Source organism: Macaca thibetana, chromosome 8 (genome assembly GCF_024542745.1).
Source record: "Macaca thibetana thibetana isolate TM-01 chromosome 8, ASM2454274v1, whole genome shotgun sequence".
Taxonomy (NCBI): domain Eukaryota; kingdom Metazoa; phylum Chordata; class Mammalia; order Primates; family Cercopithecidae; genus Macaca; species Macaca thibetana.
The window spans coordinates 50,917,303-50,941,020 of record NC_065585.1 but is presented as its reverse complement, the minus strand read 5'-3'; the positions used below and the strand labels follow the sequence as shown (position 1 = coordinate 50,941,020).

Sequence of the window (23,718 nt, the reverse complement as noted above, 5' to 3'; positions counted from 1 at the left end):
ATAGGGTTAACCCAACAAATGGTTAAACACAACCAGAAAATTCCAAACCATTGATGAAAAGAAAAGTATACAGCAGAACAGGCCTGAAAATATAGAGCAGAGCAGGGCTGAAAATAGAGAAAATGCTTTTCTTGATGTTTTGGTGGTAAGTTTTCATGCACAAAGTTTAAAAAAGAAAGTCAAGATTAAGGGACACAGACTAATTCATGTATCAGTGCAGTGTCATTCCAGATTCCCTGAGCTATACATAGACAGATTTGTTTTCAACATTACCCATAACTGGTATTGGCTTTTAAGAGCTGGAAAGAAAATGCATCCCCTAGTTGAGGGCAGACATGTGATTTGTAGCCATTTCATCAAAAATATCACAGTGGAAAAAGCTATGTTTCCATTCTATACAACAACTTAATTTTGATAGGTCATCTTTTTTTAAGTAATAATAGCCATTCTTTCCCTGGTGTGGGGTAGAAAGATAGCAGCAAATATTCTAGTAAATAAATACAGAAGAACACCCTCTTCTCTTACCAAATAAAGCATAAGAAGACACAGGGAGTGAAGATGGGCCTGAAGTATCATAGTTTTCTTTATTCAAATTCCTGTGAAGAAACCAGAAATAAAAATGGTTAGCTACCAGTCTGTTAAAATCATGTCTTTCCCATCAGTAATAATCAATGGATGATATCCAGTTACAAACCTAGTAAAATGGTATCCCAAAAGGCCAGCCTCTCCAGTGTATGGAGCAGCCCAGTCTTCCAGAAACTTCATATACATAATCCATAGCAATATGCAAGCCAACATCTCAAAACATGCTCACAGTAATTCCATTTTTCTCTAACTGCTTTGCTCTGTTATGATCTTCTTCATTTCAGTGCCTTAAATGATAGGCAATTAGTGTTTGTTTTGGTTTTTGGTTTTTTTTTTTTGGAACGGAGTCTCACTTTGTCATCCAGGCTGGAGTGCAATGGTGCAGTCTCATCTCACTGCAACCTCCACCTCCTGGGTTCGAGCAATTCTCCCACCTTAGCCTCCCAAGTAGCTGGGATTACAAGTGCACATCACCATGCCTGGCTAATTTTTGTATTTTCAGTAGAGACAGGATTTCACCATGTTGGCCAGGCTAGTCTCGAACTCCTGACTTCAGGTGATCTGCCTGCCTTGGCCTCCCAAAGTGCTGGGATTACAGGTGTGAGCCACTGTGCCCAGCCAGCAATGCTTATTCTTTTCAATCCTATTATACAGATGGAGAAGATGTATTTTGGCAAATGCCAGGATAACTAAACACTTTGATTCAAAGCCACAAACATATGAGATCCCACAAGTGGCAAGAACTCAAGAATGCTCACAATTCTTCATTCAAAGATGTCACCAACTGCCTCTTTGGTCTTCTAGATATTATCATTACCTATGCAATAAACCTAAGAAAAAATTTACTTGTTACTATTCCAAAAGAGATCAAACAAAAATCTGAACTCTGTCCTTATTTTCTCCTGTCCGATATTGTTTTTCCCTTCCTCCTTAAGGCTTCCCATTTCACAGAAATTATAACTTTCACTATGAGACATGTCATGACTAATTGATTTTAAGATGTGAGATAAATTTTCCACATGGCCTGAAAAACAGTGTTGTTACCTGTCATGAGTTTGGACTGCCCTCTCCCCAAAAGAGAGTCAAGGAAATATATATATACATATATATACATATATATACACACATATATATACACATATATATACACACATATATATACACATATATATACATATATACACACACACACATATATATATATACACTTCCATTGTTACAGAATCTCACTCTGTCACCTAGGCTGTAGTGCAGTGGTGCAATCTTGGCTCATTGCAAGCTCCGCTCCTGGGTTCACGCTGTTCTCCCGGCTCAGCCTCCTGAGTAGCTGGGACTATAGGCGCCTGCCACCACGCCCAGCTAATTTTTTGTATTTTTAGTAGAGATGGGGTTTTGCCATGTTAGCCAGGATGGTCTCGATCTCCTGACCTCGTGCTCCGCCTGCCTTGACCTTCCAAAGTGCTGGGACTACAGGCGTGAGCCACCGCGCCCAGTTGAGTCAAGGAAATTTTTTCAATGTATTTATTTCACTAAAATTCCAATCACTTTATTATCTCTAGAGATTAGGAATAATCTTGGTTTACTCGTCATCTTATTCTTTAAAGTTTTTCTACATTGAGCACATATCATTAATATCACCAGCATGGAAAATATTTCACTAACATTTTAACCACTCTAAAAATTTAGATCCTGAAAATTTTACATGCCCTATATTTGCATAATTTATATTTGAACTTTAAAGGGTAAAAATGCTATTTCATTTTAGCCTCACCAATGTTCTGGGAGATAAAGAAACAATCCTTTATTAAGCATCACCCAGGATGCAGATTTGCGGAGAGGTCTTTAAAAACAGTAATAGGCTGGAAACGGTGGTTCACACCTAGGTTCACACCTATAAGCCCAGCACTTTGGGAGGCCAAGGCAGGTGGGTCGCTTGAGCTCAGGAGTTGGAGACCAGCCTGGCCAACATGGCGAGACCCCCATCTCTACTAAAAACACAAAAATTAGCCAGGTGTGGTGACGCATTGCCTGTAGTCCCAGCTACTTGTGATACAGCAGGTGGAAAGAAATTATTTAGGCAGACAGTGAGGGTAAGAGTACTCAGTAAGGTTTCCTTTTAACAAAAAGCAGCCCCCAAATCATTTCTTTTCTAACAAAGAGCAGCCTGTAGAATCGAGCTGCAGACATAGATAAGCAAGCTGGAAGTTTGCACAGGTGAATGCCAGCAGCTCTGCCAATAGGAAAATGCCACCTGGGGGCCAGGCATGTTCAACATGGCGGCTCCATCTTCCCTTTACTTTGTAAACCACGTGTACAGTAAGGAACAGACAATATGGCGCTAGCCAGGTAGAGAACCTGTCTGCATAATAAAAGATTAGGGTGAGATGGCCAGCTTCTTCACGCACTATGCAAACATCACACCTGGTCCAACCAATCTCTCCAGCCCTGTGTAAATCAGATACCACCTCCTCAAGCTCATATTTAAAACTCTGTGCCATGTCACCACAAAAACTGGAAGACCCACTCGGGTGGCACCCCTCTCTCTGCAGGAGACAGAGCTAATCTCCTTTCTCTTTCTTTTGCCTATTAAACCTCTGCTCTTAAACTCACTTCTTGTTTGCCCGGGTTTTCTATTTCCCTGCCCTGATGACCTCGGGTATTTAGCCCAGACAATGATGTCACTTCACTTGGGAGGCTGAGGTGGGAGGATCACTTGAGCCCAGGAGGCAGAGGTTGCAGCCAGTTGTGATTGCACCACTGCACTGCAGCCTGGGTGACAAAGTGAGGCCTTGTCTCAAAAAACAAAAATAAATAATAAAAATTAAAAATAAAAAAGTAACAGAGTAGTACAGCAGGTAGGCTTGGAGTCAGAAAGCTGGCCTAGCAACCCAGCACTGCTCTCTATAGCTATGTGGCTATGGATATACTACTTCATCTTTTGGTGCCTCAGTCTCTTCACATGGAAAACACATAGCAATTGCTCAATAAGTTTGTCCTCTTGGCCGGGCACGGTGGTTCAAGCCTGTAATCCCAGCACTTTGGGAGGCTGAGGCGGGCAGATCACGAGGTCAGCAGTTTAAAACAAGCCTGGCCAACATAGTGAAACCCCGGCTCTACTAAAAATACAAAAATTAGCCAGTGGTGGTGGCGGGCACCTGTAGTCCCAGCTACTTGGGAGGCTGAGGCAGAATTGCTTGAACCCAGAAGGCAGAGGCTGCAGTGAGCCGAGACCGCGCCATTGTACTCCAGCCTGGGTGAAGGAATGAGACTCTGTCTCAAAAAAAAAATAAAAAAAGTTTGTGCTGTTATGATTTTCTCAGATATAATGAGCTGGGGAATTGTTCTTCTCATTTTGTAGGTGAGAAAATCGAGGTTCAAAGTCAAGCAATTTGCCTAAAGACATACAGCTAGGAAGTGACATTACCTTGCCTCCAACCAGATTATCAATTCCAAAGTTTAAACTCTGGAATTTCAACTCTTGCTACTGTGCCTTACACAGTGTGATAGCTACCTAGATGTAGATGTATGACATGGAGCACGGACAGAGATAGAGCCGTAGAGATATATAAATATCATATATGTATATATATTTATACATGCTATATAAATTAAGCAACTTGCCCTGAAATTCCACAACTATTTTAAGGAAAAGCTAGGATTAAAACCCTTCAGGACTCCTAGATTTATAAATTCCTTGAATGTTTAAAAATTAGCTTTTGCAACATAGTTAATTTGGTTGCCACATCCAAACATCATTTTAGAATTAACTCATAAACAAATGAGACATTACTGCTTTAGACTACGTATTTGGTTTGGAAACACATACAAACAAGTAACAACCTCAGGTTCTAGCATATTGCAAGATGATATTATCAATTATAAATGAATAAATTGATATCTAACAAACTGGTTTTCTGTATTAGCAAAATGCACGTGGTCAGCTATCAATCTGTATTTGCTTAATATGAGTAAAAATACAGGCAAAATGATACATTGGGAGATCTTTCTCCTTAAACTCTTCAGCATTCAAGATCTTTCAAATGCTGCTCCCAACTCTTCCAGCCTTATCTGCCACTCCCTTCCCACACCCAGTCATGCCTCCACCCAAATGGACTTTGTACCCCAAGCTCTCTGGCAGCCAAACTCTCACCCCTGCTGTTCTCCTCGCCTGGCACAAGGCCTGGCCTGGAGAAAATGGACAATGGATATTTGCTTAATGAGGTTGGATGGAGACGTTTCCTCATTTCTGCTTCTCATATCTTACCATCTAAGTTCAACTTAATTATTTAAATAGCATTGAACTACACCACTTCTACTATGTCCCAGATACCGTGCTAAGAATTGGGATACCAAAAAAAGGGGTACAGGGCTCTTCATATTATCCCTTGCATATATCAAGCCCTCATCAGATGTTGGATAAATTCTAAAGCATTTATGATTACCTAACATGGATATCTTAATAATTTGTTCTTACCTGTAAGAGCTTTCAATAAACATGATATATTAAAGGAAACTCCTTCAACATTCAAAGCTTTATTTTGTAATGCATTTTTATTGCTGATGAAAAGAGTTGTTTCTCCTTTGAATACACTAACAGATTTCTGCTCAGTAAATAACCCAGAACTGATCGAACCAGATCATCTCTTCTTGAACTGAGTTTTTTGTTTGTTTGTTTTTTTCAACACTTTTAGTCTTCAAAAAAAACACAAGTTGAATGGTAGAAAAGCAAATAAAAATAAAAGGAATGCCTTATTTTGGTCCAGATGCTCAGAGAGACCACTGTCTGGGATGTTTGAATGGAACCTAGGAAGTACAAGAAGAAATGTACTTATCCTTTATTTTGTCATTTACATTTAGGCCTGCCCCTCACCACGGGTTTCCAGTGGGAAGTAGAAGTCATTGCTTTCCATTGCCACACGTAGGGTGCCATGATTTATTTGAAGACAAATCTACCACACCATGTGGTTGTTAGGAGCGTAGACCCGGGAGTTAGACTGACTGGCCTGGGTCTTAACTCCTCCATCGGCTGACTTGTGGCTCTGTCTACTCATTGTAAAGTAGGGATAATAATAATACCTACCTTTGAGAGTTAAGAGATTCAGCGAGTTAATATTTGGAACATTGTTGGTCAAAAATTCATTTTGCCACCCACGTTTGCTTAGTCAAAACTGTAAACATTTCTCTTCAAAATTCCCAACTTTTGGTGGTCCACTAATGAAAATATTCTAAAAACAGCCTACACAGGAACATCCTCACGGACAAATGAGGCAGCAAGGCAAAGCCTTTACCCGAATGATTCAAGGCAAACTACACGAATGCTAGGATTATGTCAAAAGCGGACTTTGGTCTCTCAAACAGGTCCCACCTACACTTCCTCCTTCCATGGATACAATACCACTCATGAATGGCGTACCATGGGTTGCGATGGTGCTGATGGGAAGCCATCCTTCATCACTGAAATTGCCTGAAACCACCACGCCAGACACATAGGTTTCCTCACAAACACTACTTGGAAAAGAATTGAAATACATTTCCAGAGGATTCTGTGGCATTTTATCTGAACTACCTATAATAGCTGGTTCAACGATCTGCGTGGAATTTTTGCCATTTATCAGGATTTCTCTCAGATACAAGGACTAAATTCAGACAGTTTCTATGGCAATTATCTGAACGACCAAGCACACCCTTTGCAACATAGATCAGAGGGTTTTGTGTGTGTGTGTTTTTTCAAAAAAAGGAGTTTTGAAAAGAAGGCCTCGGTTCCCAAACTGTGGCTGCCCCTCACCCAGTGGGCACCACCACCACTTGCTCAACAGTAGACCAGGGCACCTGCTTGTAGAGGGGAACCAGGGCTGCTGGGCTTGCTCTGAAGGAGTGGTGCCTCATTTAATCCACCATACAATAGAAGACATGGGAATCCTGCCACAGCCTGAATCTGCATCCAGCCCAAATAACGACAAAGGCTGGATTTTGTCCAGTTTGCTGCATGCATCGATAAGACTTGGTGGTGAATAATTATCTTGCTGATTTCTCAGAACAACTCTATGGAGCAGATGCTATTATGACCTATCTCTTAAAGATGGAAAATCAAACGGTGAAGACCACAGAAATTAAGAGACTTGCCCAAGGTCACACTGCCAGGCTAATTTTCACTCCCTCTGAAACACAAATATCCTGATCATGAGACACCAAGTATCATTTAATCCATTACAGATCTTTCCAAAACATTGAAAAGGTTTTTTTTTCCCCTACTTGTAGCTGCTCTTTTTTTCGGGTGCTGACATGACCCGCCCCGACCTGCCTGGAGGAAAAGGCTGCTTTGGTCTGGGAAGTTTTGTTTTTACTGCAAATGTATTTCTGTGTCTCACTATTTCTCCTCATTTCTGTGCTTCACCTTAGGAATCAATCAATCCAAATGCTATGGGTAGAATTGTGTCTCCTTCCCCTCAAAAAGCATATGTTGGAGTCCTCACTTCCAAGCACCTTAAAATGTGACTTTATTTGGAGTCTTTACGGAGGTAATGAAGTTAAAATGAGGTTGTTAGAGTGGGCTCTAATCCACAATAACTGATGTCCTTCTAAGAAGAGATTTGGAGACAGGCTCATCCACAAAGAAAGAACACTGTATGAATGTACAGACGGCCATCTACAAGCCAAGGAGAGAGGTGCGGAGAAGATCCTTCCTTCACAGCTCTCAGGAGGAACCGATCCTACCGCCATCTTGATTTTGGACTTGTGGTCACCAGAGCTGAGACGATAAATACCTGCTGCTTAAGCCTCCCTTTCTGTGGTATTTTGTTAAGGCAGCCCTAGCAAATGAAGACGCTAGGGAACTCTGGTTTAGCCTGTGCTGCCATCCCCGGACAGAGGTGGCCTCACAGGGGGCTCTGCTCAGTCATTAGACACCCAGGGCCCCCTGCATCCCAGCAGCCCACCCAAGGCTTCGTTGATTCTCCCGCCGGGCTCCAAGCTCCCAAGAGGATTAACGGCATTCTTTTTTTTTTTTTTTTTTTTTCAGTTACATAATTAGGTTCTTCTTAAGAAATTTAGAACACAAATTTGTGAGGATACATTCCATTCATCAGGACACACACAGATCACAGGTAGCCCTGGAGCTGAGGAATAGCTTTGCGTTTTGGTAAAAATTGCCAGTCCATGGCTTTCTGATCAGCCTTGCACTGCACTCTGTAGTCTTATATTTCTCTTTTTCTGTGTCGAAGATCTCACCCTCTTACTGACTAGGCTTCCGCAGCTGCTTCTTAAAGTAGGCATCAGTAAGATGTTTTGTGGTTCTCACACTGCTGATATCGATTTTTTTTTTTTTTTTTTGAGACAGTCTTGCTCTGACGCCCAGGCTGGAGTGTAATGACACCATCTCAGCTCACTGCAACATCCACCTCCCAGGTTCAAGCGATTCTCATGCCTCAGCCTCCCAAGTAACTGGGATTACAGGTGTGTGCCACCACACCTGGCTAATTTTTGTATTTTTAATGGAGACAGCGTTTTGCCATGTTGGCCAGGCTGGTCTCAAACTCCTGGCCTCAAGTGATCCACCCACCTTGGCCTCCCAAAGTGCTGGGATTATAGGTATGAGCCACCACGCCCAGTCCTGATATCAATTTTTATGGAGGTGGTGATGACAAATTTCTGGTGTGTCCCTCACAGAGGAACTCCATGGAGGACCAGAGGTCCAGCCACAAGTAACAAGCTACTGCCCAGCTTCTCCAGGAAAACCACCCTCCTGCCTTGGGGGCACCCAGGGAGGATGAGCAGATGGTCCCAAGGGCCGTGCTGGCTCAAAGTTTTCTCACATGCTGACTGCAGAGTTTCTTGTCATGGTTGGACAGCTTTTGAGGCACATCACTAGTAGGATAATATCAAGGCATTTTGTGAAGTTTGACCACCTGGGCATCATCATTCTTGTCACCTCAACTGGGTTTGTAACAGTTGCAAGGTTCTTCTTCTCAATCTTGGGTTTAGTAGCTAAGTACTTCCTCTCGTACATGGCCTTTCTGGAATACATAGCGGATCAGGAATATCTGCTAATTCCTCCAGTGAGGACAGGATTTTGGCTGCAGCAACGCTTCTCCTTCTTTGGCTTTTTAGCTCTGAGGTTCCCCCTTTTCACCTTGCCACTGGCAAAGCCTTCTTAGCTTCAGGTTTCTTCTCCTTAGTATCCAGCTTCTCAACTTTTTCACCCACCATCTTTCAAGATGGGAAGGTGATGTTTAGACACTCTTCTCATTTAGCCATTTATTTGAGTAAGGACAGGGAGTTTCTAGGTCCCAGATCTCCAAATTTACAAGTCAACACATAAGCATTGATTTTTGTCCCCTGTGTAAAAAGCTAAGTGATAGACAAATCTTAGAATCAGTCATCTATTATTTAAAAAACAAAAAAAAAGAAGCGTGAAGGGCTTTGAATTAAAATAATTCACCTAGCACTAAGACTGAGCCTGAAGCTTCAAAGAACAAAGAAGTTGCAGAAGGAGAGAGCTACAGAATTTGTTTTCAAGTATCCTAAGGTAGTGTGGGCAAGAAGGGATGTGACTGGAATTCATAGCGCCACCAGGACCAAACAGTGCCAAATATCCTGTGAGCCATTTATTTTTCCTCCTCACTGTATATTGCTAAGAGCGGTATAAATTATAAGGCAAGGCCAGATAAATATAAAGATCAGATGAAAATCTCACTCAAACCATTATTCATCGATTAATGTTCAGATCTGTCACACCCATCTTTTTGGTCTGGCTCACAGATCTCTGGCACCAATTGCATCACTCAAGGTTTAGAGAACCGCAGAAGCATCTGACCAATTTGCACTTTTGACAAATTAAGGACCCAATTAAAGTGGCCATTAATAAGCTAGAAACAAGCAGACAGGTATAAATCTGGGCTTCTGCCTCACACTTCAAGCAGGTTACTCCACATGGGGAGGGAATGGGCAGCTAGATGATTTGTTTTTAGAGCAGAGAGTAAGACAGGGAAGAAGGAAGGAAAGGAGGGAGGGAGAGATGAACATACACACATCAACATAAGCCCAGCTTTCTGTCACTAAACTCTGTAATATAGATATACCAATCTTTCAGTATATGACAATCTGGATTTACACATATGCAAAATTGGAGGTGATTATTTGTTCTACCAATAGGTTCATGATGGGGAAGATGGGCTCACAGGAGACTAACTGGTCCCCTGGAGAACTTAAAATGGTTTAGATTGATATAATCAATTATAATACACATTACTAGCATAATTATTCTTTTTTAAAAAATGTTTCTCTCACTTTTAAAAAAAAATTACTTTAAGTTCTGGGATACATGTGCAGAATGTGCAGGTTTGTTACATAAGTATACTTGTGCCATGGTGGTTTGCGGCACCCATCAACCCGTCATTTAGGTTTTAGCCCCGCATGCATTAGGGATTTGTCCTAATACTCTCCCTCCCCTTGCCTCCCACCCCAGGACAGGCCCAGATGTGTGATGTTCTCCTGTGTCCATGTGTTCTCATTGTTAACTCCCCCTTATGAGTGAGAACATGCAGTGTTTGGTTTTCTGTTCCTGTGATAGTTTGCTGAGAATGATGGTTCCCAACTTCATCCATGTCCCCACAAATGACATGAAATCATTCTTTTTTACGGCTGCATAGTATTCCATGGTGTATTTGTGCCACATTTTCTTTATCCAGTCTATCATTGATGGGCATTTGGGTTGGTTCCAAGTCTTTGCTATTGTAAATAGGGCTGCAATAAACATACATGTGCGTGTGTCTTTATAGTAAAATGATTTATAATCCTTTGGGTATATACTCAGTAATGGGATTACTAGCATAATTTTTCTTATTAAAGAAAAGAATGACAAGTTCCAAGGAATATTTGAGAGAAGTGTCATGCTTGTTCCTGGTTGGCTTTTGTTCCCCCAGTGCTCCCCAAGACAGAGCAAGGGAAGGGTCAGCTGGGGAGAAGAGGCCTCTCCTCCAAGTCTCCCAAAACATCCCAGCATTGAATGGAAGGGGAGCCAGAGCAGTCACAGGAAAGGAAGCCACTGACCTAGGGACAACAGTGACTGTCCCGCCAGGGTGCTTGCCTGATGTTGTAACTCATTTATGCCTGAGGTTGCAATTTTTTGAATTTTTGCAATCAGACTTTGGCGATGACCTTGAGCAGTAGGATATAAATAACTCCCACATGCTTAGTGTTCCAATAATGGAACACTAGGCATAAATGGGTTTTAAGCAGGCAGTCAGGAAGGATTTCCGCATTGACTTCCCTGACATGTGCAACTATATACCCACAAAAACCCTAGGAAGGTGGCAGGGGGAGACCCTTTCTCCCCCAGATATAGCAGAACTGTATCATAAGCATCTTTCCTGGACTAAAGAGGAGGACTGGAATCACTATTTCTCATAAAAGGTGGCTTGACTTTTTTTTGACAAAGTGTTTATGTATTACACAACATTTCTTTATGTAATATAAAGTTTACGGATGAGCATTTTGTCAAGATAATAAAGCAACACATCCTGGCCTTAGAAATTCAGTAGGAAGTAAATCTAAATTAGGTTCCATCCCGTAGGGTTTAGACACTGAAGGATTGAAAGGAAGGATCAAAAGGAAGGATAGGAAGGAAGGAAGGAAGGAAAGGAAGGAAAGGAAGGAAAGGAAGGAAAGGAAGGAAAGGAAGGAAAGGAAGGAAAGGAAGGAAGGAACTCTAATACCAGTTCATTTGCAAGGTGACCCAAGGCAGGAATTTTAATGCCAAGATTGTGCAGTCATGCTTAAGTATGGCAGGTTCACTTTCCGATTTCTGTAATTAAATCATAACTGACAACTGGGATGGGTAGGAGAGGAAGGGAAAATAAATTTAATTCTGATTAATAAAAGGTGCCAGACCACAATGAAATCTCATTCATGAATTGTTTTCTTAAAAATCATTGGAACTGTTTTAAAAAATAGCAAATGCTCAACAAATGCAAGCTAAGTTAGGCACTTTGGGCAACTTACTTGAACCACACAATCATATAATGTGGGTCCTGTTGTTATGCCACAGAGCAGGAAACTGAGCTTAGAGCACTTGAGGAAGTGGTGTGAATGCAGGGGCCAAGCACGAAGCCACTCTGCTAGATGGCCTCTCGGTGAGGAAGAGAGCTCATCTTTAGCTTAGATGTTAAGGGAACAAATCTACCATTTCCATTCTCTTTGTCCCTCACTTAAGAACAAGTCCTAATATTTTTAAGTAATAAGTATATGGTCAGAAATGAATAACTCAGAAATATCACGAATGAGAGAATTCCATGTCAGTCTTACAGAATATTTGAAGAGAAATTTTCTTTGTACCACATACACAACAATCAAGTATAGCTTAGTTTGTTACGTATTGCTTAAGTGGAAAAAAAAAAATTCAACTTTAGTGTAATTAATACCTCAACCACGAGGGGAATATTTGCTTTTATTAAGTTAATATTTCTTGTACCTAAGTAAACATTCCTGTCTGTTTTCACAAGTAACAAATAAGTAAATAGATATTCCCTTAAAATTCAGCGCGTCTTTCTTTGGATAATCAACGAGCAGTTACAGAACAACTAGCCCCATTCTAAATCTGACACCAGAGATTTCTGAATCAATGCAATTTTATGTCAAATCTATACATCTCTACCTATGTGAACCAGCTTCTGTGCAAGCACTGTTTGTCGGCCTCCAGAGCAAGGAGCATGACAATGCCCAGCTTTCCTCCTCAGAGGTGTCACTGTTAATGTGGAAGAAAAATGAGGGACACATCCTTCTAGACTTTTTTTTTTTTTTTACAATGGAACAAAAGGTAGAGTTTCTGCCAGGATATATTTTGCACATCATCCAGCTTTTTTTGTTTTTGTTTTTTGTTTTTTGAGACAGGTTCTCACTCTCTCACCCAGGCTGGAGTGCAGTGGTGCAACCATGGCTCACTGCAGTCTCAAACTCCTGGGCTTAAGGAACCCTCTCACTTCAGCCTCCCAAGTTGCTAGGACTACAGGTAAGTGCCATCATGCCTGGCTAATTTTTAATTTTCTTGTACAGGCAGGGTCTCCCTATGTTCAGACCTCCCAGGCTGGTCTTGAACTCCAGCACAAGTGCTTCTCCCTCCTCAGCTTCTCAAAGTACTGGAATTACAGGAATGAGCCACCACACCCAGCCATATTTTGCCTTTTGAATGAAAAAGGAGGAGGTACTGGAAATGTAACCTTCACCTTGAACAGTGATGACTTTTTTCAGGGGTCATCTGGATGAGTTTCAAAGGATGCCACACCTGCACCTCACCCAAAGACTTATATGGGAACCATGAGAGGGGCTTTAAAAAAATGCTTCATATATATATATACACATACATATATATATATATGTCTGTGTGTGTGTGTGTATATATATATATATGCAAAAGCAATAGTTTTATTATTCTCATACTTTTGAATCCCACTTCCTGAACATAGAATTAGCTCCTCTCTTGCATAATGGTAGATGCTATTTTTATGGCATTACTGATTTTTTTTCTTATTTTTCTAAAGAATGAAACAGCAATTTCTCAATTCATCCTGAGTCACCTACTTGAACTTTCTCATGGAACAGAGAGCTAACATTCACTGGATGTGTACCATGCACCAAGCAACATAGTAAGCTCTTTACCTACTTACCTAATTTACTTCTCACAACTACCTGGTTAGGCAAGTCTCTCCATTTTATAGATGAAAAAAATTAAGGCTCCGAGAGTGACAGCTCTCTGTTCTGTGCCCACAGGCTGGAAAATGATGAAACTGGCCTAACCCATCTGGCCAACCCTGAAGACTCATATGGCACTGTAACTCACTAGAAACCCTCTCTCAGTAAAGGACTCTCTTTGTTTCCTGGTAAGAGCTGAATAGCATCCATCTTCCTTTCATCTAAACATGTGTTTTTCTTCTTTCAAATAATACCTCATTTGCTATTTAAGTTTTTGAAGAAAAATAAAGACAAGAAAATATTAGAGAAGGAACTGTCCTTCCAATCTACTGCTTGGCATCCCCTACCACAGAGGGCATCTGTCCCCATAAAGTCACCTGTCATAAACAAAAGACCAAGACAGAGGCAAAGATTGGACCATTGAAGATACCAATAAGCTGTGCATGACTTACCATAAAAATAACCACACATAAGCAGGTGGTACCTCCACCACCAAGGCCAAAAGCAGTCCAGGAAGCTAAGTAACACGCACATCAGCCTCTTCTCCCATTTGTGAAGGCAGGTCTGTCTGTCTGTCTTCAATTCTTATTCTAGTACTTTTACAAAAAGGCTTCTTTTCTTCTTTGCATGTTCCCTCCCTTGCTGTGTCCCAGACAATTCTAAGAATCCCAAATTGAATCTCATTCTCTGAGAAGTAGACAGAATGACATGCTTTTTGAGAATGTGATTCCAACCCCAATTTCTAGAATACAAGAGCCCTAGAGCACCTTAAGACCAGGGACTTTTATACGCTTATCATGAAGAATGGGTGTGATACTTATTTAAACATCAGAGAACTCAATCTCCCCTTTAATTCCACTGCCAAGCTTGATTTCACTGCAGCCACTTCATCAAATGAATTTATAAAATATAGACCAATGAAAAGAAACTACCAAAAAAAAAAAAAAAAAACACTGTGCTCCACAAGCTAAACTTGTCACACCAGCAACACATTTCCCTTCTCTGCATCTACATAGCCCACCTCAAGGAAAAAATTTATCAAGCGACTTTTTAAGGGTCCTTCCCCTCCATCTACTTTGTCCTTCTGGAATAAATATGTTACTGACACAGTTAAGACATGTCAGCCCTTACCTTTCTGTAAGTCACAAAATGGTGGTTAAAAGTCCTTTTCTTCCATTCAGTGGTTGAGACTCTTGCTACGACTGGAGTTATCTCCCCGGGGAACACTTCCTCTTCCCTGCTTTGCCTCCCAGCCTCTCCCTTCAGCTTCAGTCAAACATTAACCATTAACATTTTTTATTGCTTTTCGAGAGCCACTGGGTATCATAAAAAGTGTCATTATGCTTACTCCAGGAGAGAAATGACTTTGTACCAAAAGAAGTTTAATTTACATCTAATCCATCTCAAAACAGGTTGCTACATTTTTCAATGTAGATGAGTCAATGAAAAGACAAGAAGAGTGGAAAAGTTTTGTGTATCCAACTATCTCTAGAGTGTGAGGTTCATGACATCAAAGACTTTTGTTCATATTTTGCACCCCCAACACTCAGCGCAGGAGACTCAATCCGCAAATATTTGTGTAGATTCCATCTCAAACACAAAAGACAGAGCAGGGGCACCATGTCTGAGCAATGACACAGTTCATTGATAACTGGCCACATGAGACATCGTAAATGACTCAGAAGACATGAGGAAAGACACAGTCTGGCTGTGCCTGCTTTTGAAATCCAAGGGTCCCTTCCAAAGTCTGCAAGAAACAACCGATAGCAAATTTTCACCAAACACAAACCAAGTCCTTTCCCACTCCCCCCCAATTCAGGGAATGGATTTACCTAGGAACAACTCATTTTTCCCCAATCAAAATGAGATTTTTGATTAACCAATAGAAGCCAATGCCACCAGATTTCTCAAGTCAAGGCTTCTTTTAGACCAATTCCTGATTTCCACACTTTGGTCACTCTGGGAATCCCCACTGAAGGTAAGCATCAATGTCATGTCTGTGTCTGGTGTGTCACACTTGGCCCTGTTTCTGTGGACCTTCTCATGTTCGTTTCTTGGCTTCTCCTGGGCGGGGGTTGTGTTTTCCATTCCTTTCCGGGTGTGCATCTGACAGAGGGAAAGCACGAGAGCCCAGCCCACTCTCTAGCAGGGCTCCCTCCTTTCCAGATTTCATGAGAAGATTTCGTGAGTGCTCTAAGCCACTGCTCTAAGCCACTGCGGGAATAGACCTCATTTATCCCCAGGACCCTGCAAGTGAAACCATCTAGTTGCATGCCAGCGGTTAGCATCCTTGGTGGACTGGTGAGTTCAGCAAGTGCCCTTCTTGTTTTGTCCCACATGACTGTCACTCATTTAGAAGAATGAGGTTATTGAGGCTAAGCACTTCCCACATTCTTCATACCTCTGCCCTCCCATTAGCTGAATAAAGTGTGCTTGTTCTACAAAATCAAATCGCTTCCACTTACCACATGTTTCAGTTCCTGGAATCAAGGGCAAGCATCTCATCACGGGCATTGTTCAGAAAGAAGTTTGAGTCTTCTTCGAAAATTTTAAAATAATAAAGCGCTTTTAAATGTATGAGTTTTCTTCAAAAATAAAGTACATATATATAATTTATAGTCATTGTTTTTCAGCAACAGTAACAATGTTTGTGACATGTTGGTATATCAGTTAAAATTTTGTTTTCTCATTTAGCATGTCTGCAAAGTAGATTCCAGTTTATAGATAGAAAGTGGGGGCACAGAGAGGTTTTATTTCTTGTCTAAGTCATACAGTCTTTGACTACAGAATCAGGACTCCAACCCTGGTCTGTCTGATTCAAATTCCATCCTATTCACTATATCTATAGACTATGCCAGATGTTTTTCCTTCCAGTTTTATGTGAGTTTAAAAAAAAAAACAAAAAAAACAAAAAAAACCCAAGGGCAGAAATCCTTGCATGAGCCCATTCCTGTTGGAAAATGGCCAAGTTCCAACATGGGGTTCCCCTGTACATCACATGCTATCTCTAGTCCCCAGCTTCCAGCTCAAAGAATTAGGTTGATTAAACACTGAAAACGTCAAAACCACCCATCAGAGAAATTAACAGGTGATTGCATTTCTGAATTACAGAGGCTATTTCTGTCCTCTGGGATACCAGGTTAACAAGATTCTGAGAGCTGTTCATATATTCCTTACATGGTTTATACATCCTTCCAGATTAAATCCAAATATTAAGAATGTGCATGTTTCAGGGTAACCACCACTGCATTTTAGGAACTCATTTTCATGAAAAGTGAGACACTGCTAGTTCAATAGACTTGCTAATAATAATAGGAATAAGGAAAATGTAATTGATAAATATTATTGATTTAATTTTCCAAAGCAAAGGAGGTATGATTTACAGGATGAAAACAACTGAAGGCCAGGCGCCGTGGCTCACACCTATAATCCCAGCACTTTGGGAGGCTGAAGCAGGCAGATTATCTGAGGTCAGGAGTTTGAGACCAACCTGGCCAACATGGTGAAACCCCATCTCTACTAAAAATGCAAAAATTAGCCAGGTGTGGTGGCAGGTGCCTATAATCCCATCTACTCATGAGGCTGACTCAGGAGAATCACTTGAACAGTTGCAGTGAGCGGAGATTGTGCCACTGCACTGCAGGCTAGGCGACAAAGCAAGACTGCATCTCCAAAAAAGAAAAAGGAAACAAAACTGAACAAGTGAAAGGACTTGGGCTAATGCTTTCAACTCACAGTTTCATGATGGTGAAAACATTCAACACTTTTGTCTATAATGTTTTAAGCATTCCTCCAATATTATCCCTAGAAAATATATAAGTAATTAATTTATGGATATTTGCTAATAAGAAAGTCTAGATAGCCTCCCAGACAAAAAAGTTATGAAAACTTGGAATTATTCCTAAAAGTCAAAGCATGTTACATTTCTAATATTTATATTCTTTTTAATTTATTTTATTTTTTTGAATGGAGTCTTGCTGTCCCCAAGGCTGGAGTGCAATGGCACAATCTCGGCTCACTGCAACCTCCGCTTCCCAATTTCAAGTGATTCTCCTGCCTCAGCCTCCCAAATAGCTGGAATTACAGGTGTCCACCACCACACCTGGCTAATTTTTTGCATTTTTAGTAGAGACGGGGTTTCACCATGTTGGCCAGGCTGGTCTTGAACTCCTGACCTCAGGTGATCTGCCTGCCTTGGCCTCCCAAAGTGCTGGGATTACAGGCATGAGCCACCGTGCCCTGCCTATTTTTATTCTTTAAAACTCAAAATGGAATCTATGAGTGTTAAATTTCTCAATTTTTTAGGTACTTGCATTTTATGTTCTTTATGTGTTACACATTACACATTCAGAATATTTTATCATGAGTCCATCAACACACAACCTTCACCTAATAGAAGTGCAAAATAATATTGTAATTACTTAATATCTGTCTTGCTCTGTTAACTTGATGATGGCAGAAACTTTGTCTTCAATTCGTACTCAGTAAGTGCTTCTTAGAACTCAACTCCATTCAGTTATTTAATTCAGTAATTCTAAATAGTCATGATTACCTGCAGACTCAACCAAGGCCAACAGGAACCCAGAAAAGCAAATAGTTTTGAACCCCCTGAAACTCAGAGTTCACAATTTTTGTTCCACATTTATTTAGTGGAATGAAGTGAAACTAATTTTCTGCTAGTCATTGTTTTCGGCTGAAGCAGAATCTTCCTTAACTACTTTCTCTGTTCAGGACAGAGTCCATTTTCTGATAAATTTAAGCAAAACAGCTCTTAGTTTCATGTAGCTCATACTTTTTTGGAGACAGGGTCTCACTCTGTCACAGGCTGATAGGCTGGAGTGCAATGGTGCGATCTCGGCTCACCGCAGCCTTGGCCCCGCAGGCTCAAGCCATCCTCCCACCTAAGCCTCCCAAGTAGCTCGGACTACAGGGACACACCATCATGTCCCTTTTTTTTTTGTAGAGATGGGGTTTCATCCATCCAGGCTGGCCTCCGACTCCTGGGGTCTAGTGATCTGGCCACCTCAGCCTCTCAAAGTGCTGGGAATACAAGCGTGAGGCACCGCGCCCAGCCTATACTTACTTCTGAGTTTGGGTTTGGGGTTTTTGTTTGGAGGATTTTCTGTTGTTGAGTTTTGTTTTTAGCAGTTTTCCAAACCAGAACACTTGAGAGAATTATGACAAGATTTAAAACTTAGATAACAAAATGAATCACTAGTTCGAAAGCAAGAAACACTGAATCATACATAATGCTGTTTAAAAATCTCAGCTGACAGCCACCTTGTGATATTCTGAAAAATATTTAAGGAAGATAGTTTGAGGCTAGTAAAGATTTTCTTCCCCACTATCTACTCTGACAGAAGTGGACCCACTTTGTACTTTGTTTATTCCAGGAAGATTTTTCACTTCATCTATAGATGCTGGCTCCAATCAACTGCCCAGTAGGCAGGGCCCTTAATCTGGCTCCAGCTACCCATGCCATGAAATTGCTGGAGAATCTCGTGAATGGGATGGCTAATAAGTATTCACATCATCAGTTGTACATTGGACAAATGCCTTCCAGGTCTTTCCAAACTAGAGTTCACAAAACTAGGGCTTACACTATGAAATCCTGGTTCAGGGTATGTCCCTGCATCCCTTACTCTGTTGCCCAAGCTAGACTGCAGTATGCAATCATGGCTCACTGCAGCCTTGATTTCCTGGGCATAAGTAGTCATCCTGCCTCAGCCTCCAAAGTAGCTAGGACTACAGGCAAGTGCCACCACACCAGCTAATTTTAAAATTTTTTGTAGAGATAGGTTCTGTGTTGCTCAGGCTGGTCTTGAACTCCTGAGCTCAAGTGATTCTCCTGCCTCGGTCTCCCAAAGTGCTGGTATTACAGATGTGAGCCACCGTGACTGGCTGGCACTCTGGATTTCTGATGCAGGTGATTATATGGGCCCTTATGAGAAACACTAGCTTAAGGAGTCATTGCTTTATCCTCCGGTAAATATTATTTAACAAAGCCTATTCTGAATTGAGATTAAGTACCCCACCATGTAGAACCCATTTCTGCAGGAATGTCTGAGATAATGATGCAGTCTGATGTTGAACACGCAAGCTGGATTTGGTAGACATAAGCATGCTCATCTTCCCTCAGACATTTTTTTCTTCAGACAGCTAAGCTTTTTATTTGATCTTGGATTTTCTTTAAATTCCAAGAAATGACAATATTATTGGTTTTCTGAGACCTATCTCTGTCTCTTGTCAGATTTCACCTAACAAGCTTTTGCACCTATCCAGCTCATGCTCAGATCACAGCATCTGGCTTCCATCTTCACTGCTCCACTGAAACCATCCTCACCAAGGTTGCCAACAACCTGCTCATGATAATCAGATGGACACTCTTCAGTCTGCACCTCATCTGACCTCTCACAACTTTCAACACCATGGCAAGCTCACCTCAAATTTCCCTTTACCCCGGCTTCCTTGCTAATACTCTGATTTTTCCTTCCACCTCTTGAGCCAGTCCCTTGCAGTCCTACCTGTGGCTCATCCAACTCCTTGGGCCCAATCCCCGGTTATCTTGTCTTGTCACTCACTCTGTGGAGGTCAACTCTGCTCCCATCTATTTGCCAACATCTCAAGTCTCTCTAGACCAGATCTCTCCTCTGGTCAAAGCTCTGGTTTTCTATATCCAACTGACTATTCCACAACTTCCCCAAGGTGTCCCATGAGCACAAAAAACTCCACACAGCCATAATGAACTGTACTGTTTTAATTCTCCAAAACATATGTCTCCTAGAACACTACCCCTTCATGTTAGCCCTGGCAGTCATCACTGCTTAGCCAGACAGGGTGCGGTGACTGTCTAGGAAGTCCTGTCATGGGGTCAAGTAGGAGACCAGCATGCATGTGAGCTTTGTTTGGAAGGACTCAGACTTGGACACTAAGGCTTATTAAATGGTCTCCCTTCTCTGCCTGTAGGTCTCTCATTAGGCACCAAAACAGGATTGCCTATGGAAATTCTGCCCTTAAGAGAAGTATTTCCTGAGAAAGAATACTCTTTTTAGTAAATGGTGAAATTGATCTTCACGTGCAAAATAATGGAACTGGACCCTGACCTCACACCATTCAGAAAAATTAAAATATATCAAATACATAAATTATAAGGGCTGAAACTATAAAATTCTAAGAAGAAAGCAGGGGTAAATCTTTATGACCTTGGATTTGGAAATGGTGTCTTAGCTATGACTCTCAATAAAGCACAAATAACAATAGAAAAGAAAACATAAATTGGACTGGACTTCATCAAAATTAAGAACTTTTGCAATTCAAAAAACACTATTAAGAAAGTGAAAACCAATTTATAGAAAGAAAATATTTGTAAATCACGTATCTGACAAATGAACTGTATCTAGAAGATATAAACAACTCTTAAAACTCAATAAACAACCCAATCAAAAAATAGACAAAGGATCTGAATAGAAATTTTTTAAAAGATACACAAATAGCCAAAAAGCACATGAAAAGATGCTCATCCTTAGGCATAAGCAAAATGCAAATCAAAACCACAATAAGATGCCGTTTCATACCCACCAGGGTGTTTCATACCCACCAGGACAGTTATAATAAAAAAGAAATAATACCAAGTGTTGAAGATGTGGAGAAACTAGAATCCTCACACACTTCTGGTGGGAAATGTAAAATCACGCAACCACTTCGGAAAACAGTCTGAGAGTTTTATCAAAAACTTAAATATAGAGTCACCATTTGACTTAGCAATTTCACTCCTAGGTATACAGCCAAGAGAAATAAAAACATCACACAAAAATTTGTACACGAATATTCACAGCAGCATTATTCATAATAGCCAAGAGATAGAAACAACCCAAATGTTCAACTGATGGATAAAATGTGGTATATCCATATGACAGAATATGAGTCAGCCATAAAAAGATATGAAATACTGATATTACAAGACTAAACCTTGAAAACGTTATGCTTAGTGAAAAAAGTCAGATAAAAAAGGCCTAATATTATATGATTCCATTCACATGAAATGTCCGGAATAGGCAAGTCCATAGACACAGAAAGTAGATTTCAGAGTTGCCTGCAGTTGGGGGGCCGAGGAGGAATTTGAAGCTGAGAGCTAAAAGATATGGGGCTTCTTTTGAGAGTGATGAACGTTTTCTAAGATTTGTTGTGGTGGTGGTTGCACAACTCTGAGAATAGACTAAAAACTACTGAATTGTGCACTTTAAGTTGGTAAGCTGTATGGTATGTCAGTTATATCCCAACAAAGCTGTTCTTTGAACTGACATAAATATACAGAACATAGGCTAAATATTTTCAGTCACCTTGGTCTAGGCCCTTCAGATCATTTTGCTCTATTACCGGAAATGTCTTAGGGTTTTCAAAATCATTTATTTTCCTTTAAGTATGAGGTTGTTTTTTAAAATTTAACTAATTTTACCTATTATTTGACCTCTTTTGTTTTTTATGTTTTTAAATGTGAATAAGAACATTTCAGTACACAAAGATTATCTTTGCCTGGATAAAGTAGAAAATGACAATGTGGGCACAATGGTCCTTCAGCCCCTCTGATAGTGTCTCAGCTCAAGCAGTTCAGCCCTAGATAAACCTGACTCGACTGCCTGCCTGAACGAGGACTATTTTCTTTCTTCTATGTGACTGACTACACCTAGTAACTCAGGAGACAAGGAGGCCAAATTCTCCTCCCTTTGGTTTCCCACTCAGGATAACATTCGGCCTGGTCTCAGGAACAATCCAGGAGTTTCTGGAAAAGCCATGTTATCTTCAAACTAGGATTTTCCAATAGCTACAGGAGGAAACAGAGGAAATGAAAGCTCACATCGGCAATCTGCGTAATTCGCCTGCCTTGGGTGGTCCACAGGAGCGGTCCACAGGAGCAGCCCACGGTGCAGGGGAGGAGGAGGGGAGAACAGAAGCCCTACTGGGGAGAGACCATCTGGCTCTACCAATGAGCCTCAGCCAGCGCCAGATCACTTCTAAGAAGGCCTGGGAAGAGGCTGGCGGAGGACCCTCACTTCCTTGCTGGAGTCCCACTTGGCCCACATGCTCTTGCTTTAAACCTGATTACACAGACCAGCTTCTCAAAAAGGGAGGGCTCCAGAGGGTTTTTAATTCCCAGATCTTCCCAAGTCTGCTCTCCTAAGCTTGAGAAACAAAGGGAATTGCCTAGAACTAGGACTGTATCTAAAGGGATTTACAAGACAGAGGTAGCTGTACTTTTTCTAAGTTATCACTTTATACAAAAGAAAATCAGTGGTAGTTAACTACACAAGACTTGACTAGAAGTTATCCGAACTCCATCCCTCTTCTTTATAAAGAGAGGTTTTTCTCAGTACAAATAAGTTTTTAGTAGAGGGGTTCTTAACCCCGGCTGCATGGAGCCACAGGGATTCTTTTCTTTTTTTTTTTTTTTTTTTTTTTTTTTTGAGACGGAGTCTCGCTCTGTCGCCCAGGCTGGAGTACAGTGGCCAGATCTCGGCTCACTGCAAGCTCTGCCTCCTGGGTTCACGCCATTCTCCTGCCTCAGCCTCCCGAGTAGCTGGGACTACAGGCGCCGCCACCTCGCCCGGCTAGTTTTTTTGTATTTTTTAGTAGAGACGGGGTTTCACCGTGTTAGCCAGGATGGTCTCGATCTCCTGACCTCGTGATCCGCCCGTCTCGGCCTCCCAAAGTGCTGGGATTACAGGCTTGAGCCACCGCACCCGGCCGGAGCCACAGGGATTCTGATTTGATTGGTCTTTGGTGAAGCCTGGCAGCAGTCATTCTTAACGTTTCCCTTGGTTCCAACGTGCAGCCAAGGCTGAGAACTACTGGCTTGCTTCTACCGTCTACCAAGCACTTTTGTTCTGCATATATTATCTCATTTAATCTTCACAGCAACACTGGAAGGTATTTTTACTACTTTACAAATAAAGAAATAAAGGAACAAAGAAGATACAAATTGATTCTTTAAGATTTGAATGCAGATCTGATTCAAAAAATAATCATAATTAAAGCCTGAGCTGCTACCCTCGGCGAAGCTCCCATAGCAGCCGCTGAATGAGCCTCCTGCTCAGCTCTACTTACCTCCCAGGAGCCGCAATCAGACAAGGGTGGGTGGGGGGACTCACATCCACTAAGCAGATTGATCAACTCAGATCCACAGCCAAAATATCATATTTCCACCCTGATTACATTCTCACCAGTCGCCCCTCCCGCTCGATCTTTCTGAGCATTATATTTTTGGGAATCCTGCCTTAGCTGAGAAGCCTGCTTAGGTAGCATTTTCAAGAACCAGTAATACCCACCACTTTACCCTCTAGAGCGTTTCCTCCCACAGCTCCGCTCTGACTGATGTCCCCTTATACTTCCTCCCCATCTCCCTTGTTACAGAGCAATAGCATCACCTGACCCCTTCGAATGCAGCCGCTCTCT

The 23,718-nt window shown here is 41.4% G+C and overlaps 1 protein-coding gene across 1 annotated transcript in view; it reads right to left on the bottom strand.

Moving 5' to 3' along the window:
• Window positions 1-23,718, bottom strand: part of CDH17 (cadherin 17) — a 104,285-nt gene that overhangs the window by 64,007 nt on the left and 16,560 nt on the right. Inside the window, exon 3 of the mRNA XM_050800492.1 lies at window positions 526-596. Within this exon, the coding sequence (XP_050656449.1) occupies window positions 526-576 (51 nt within the window). The 5' untranslated portion in view covers window positions 577-596. The remainder of the gene's footprint in view (window positions 1-525; window positions 597-23,718) is intronic.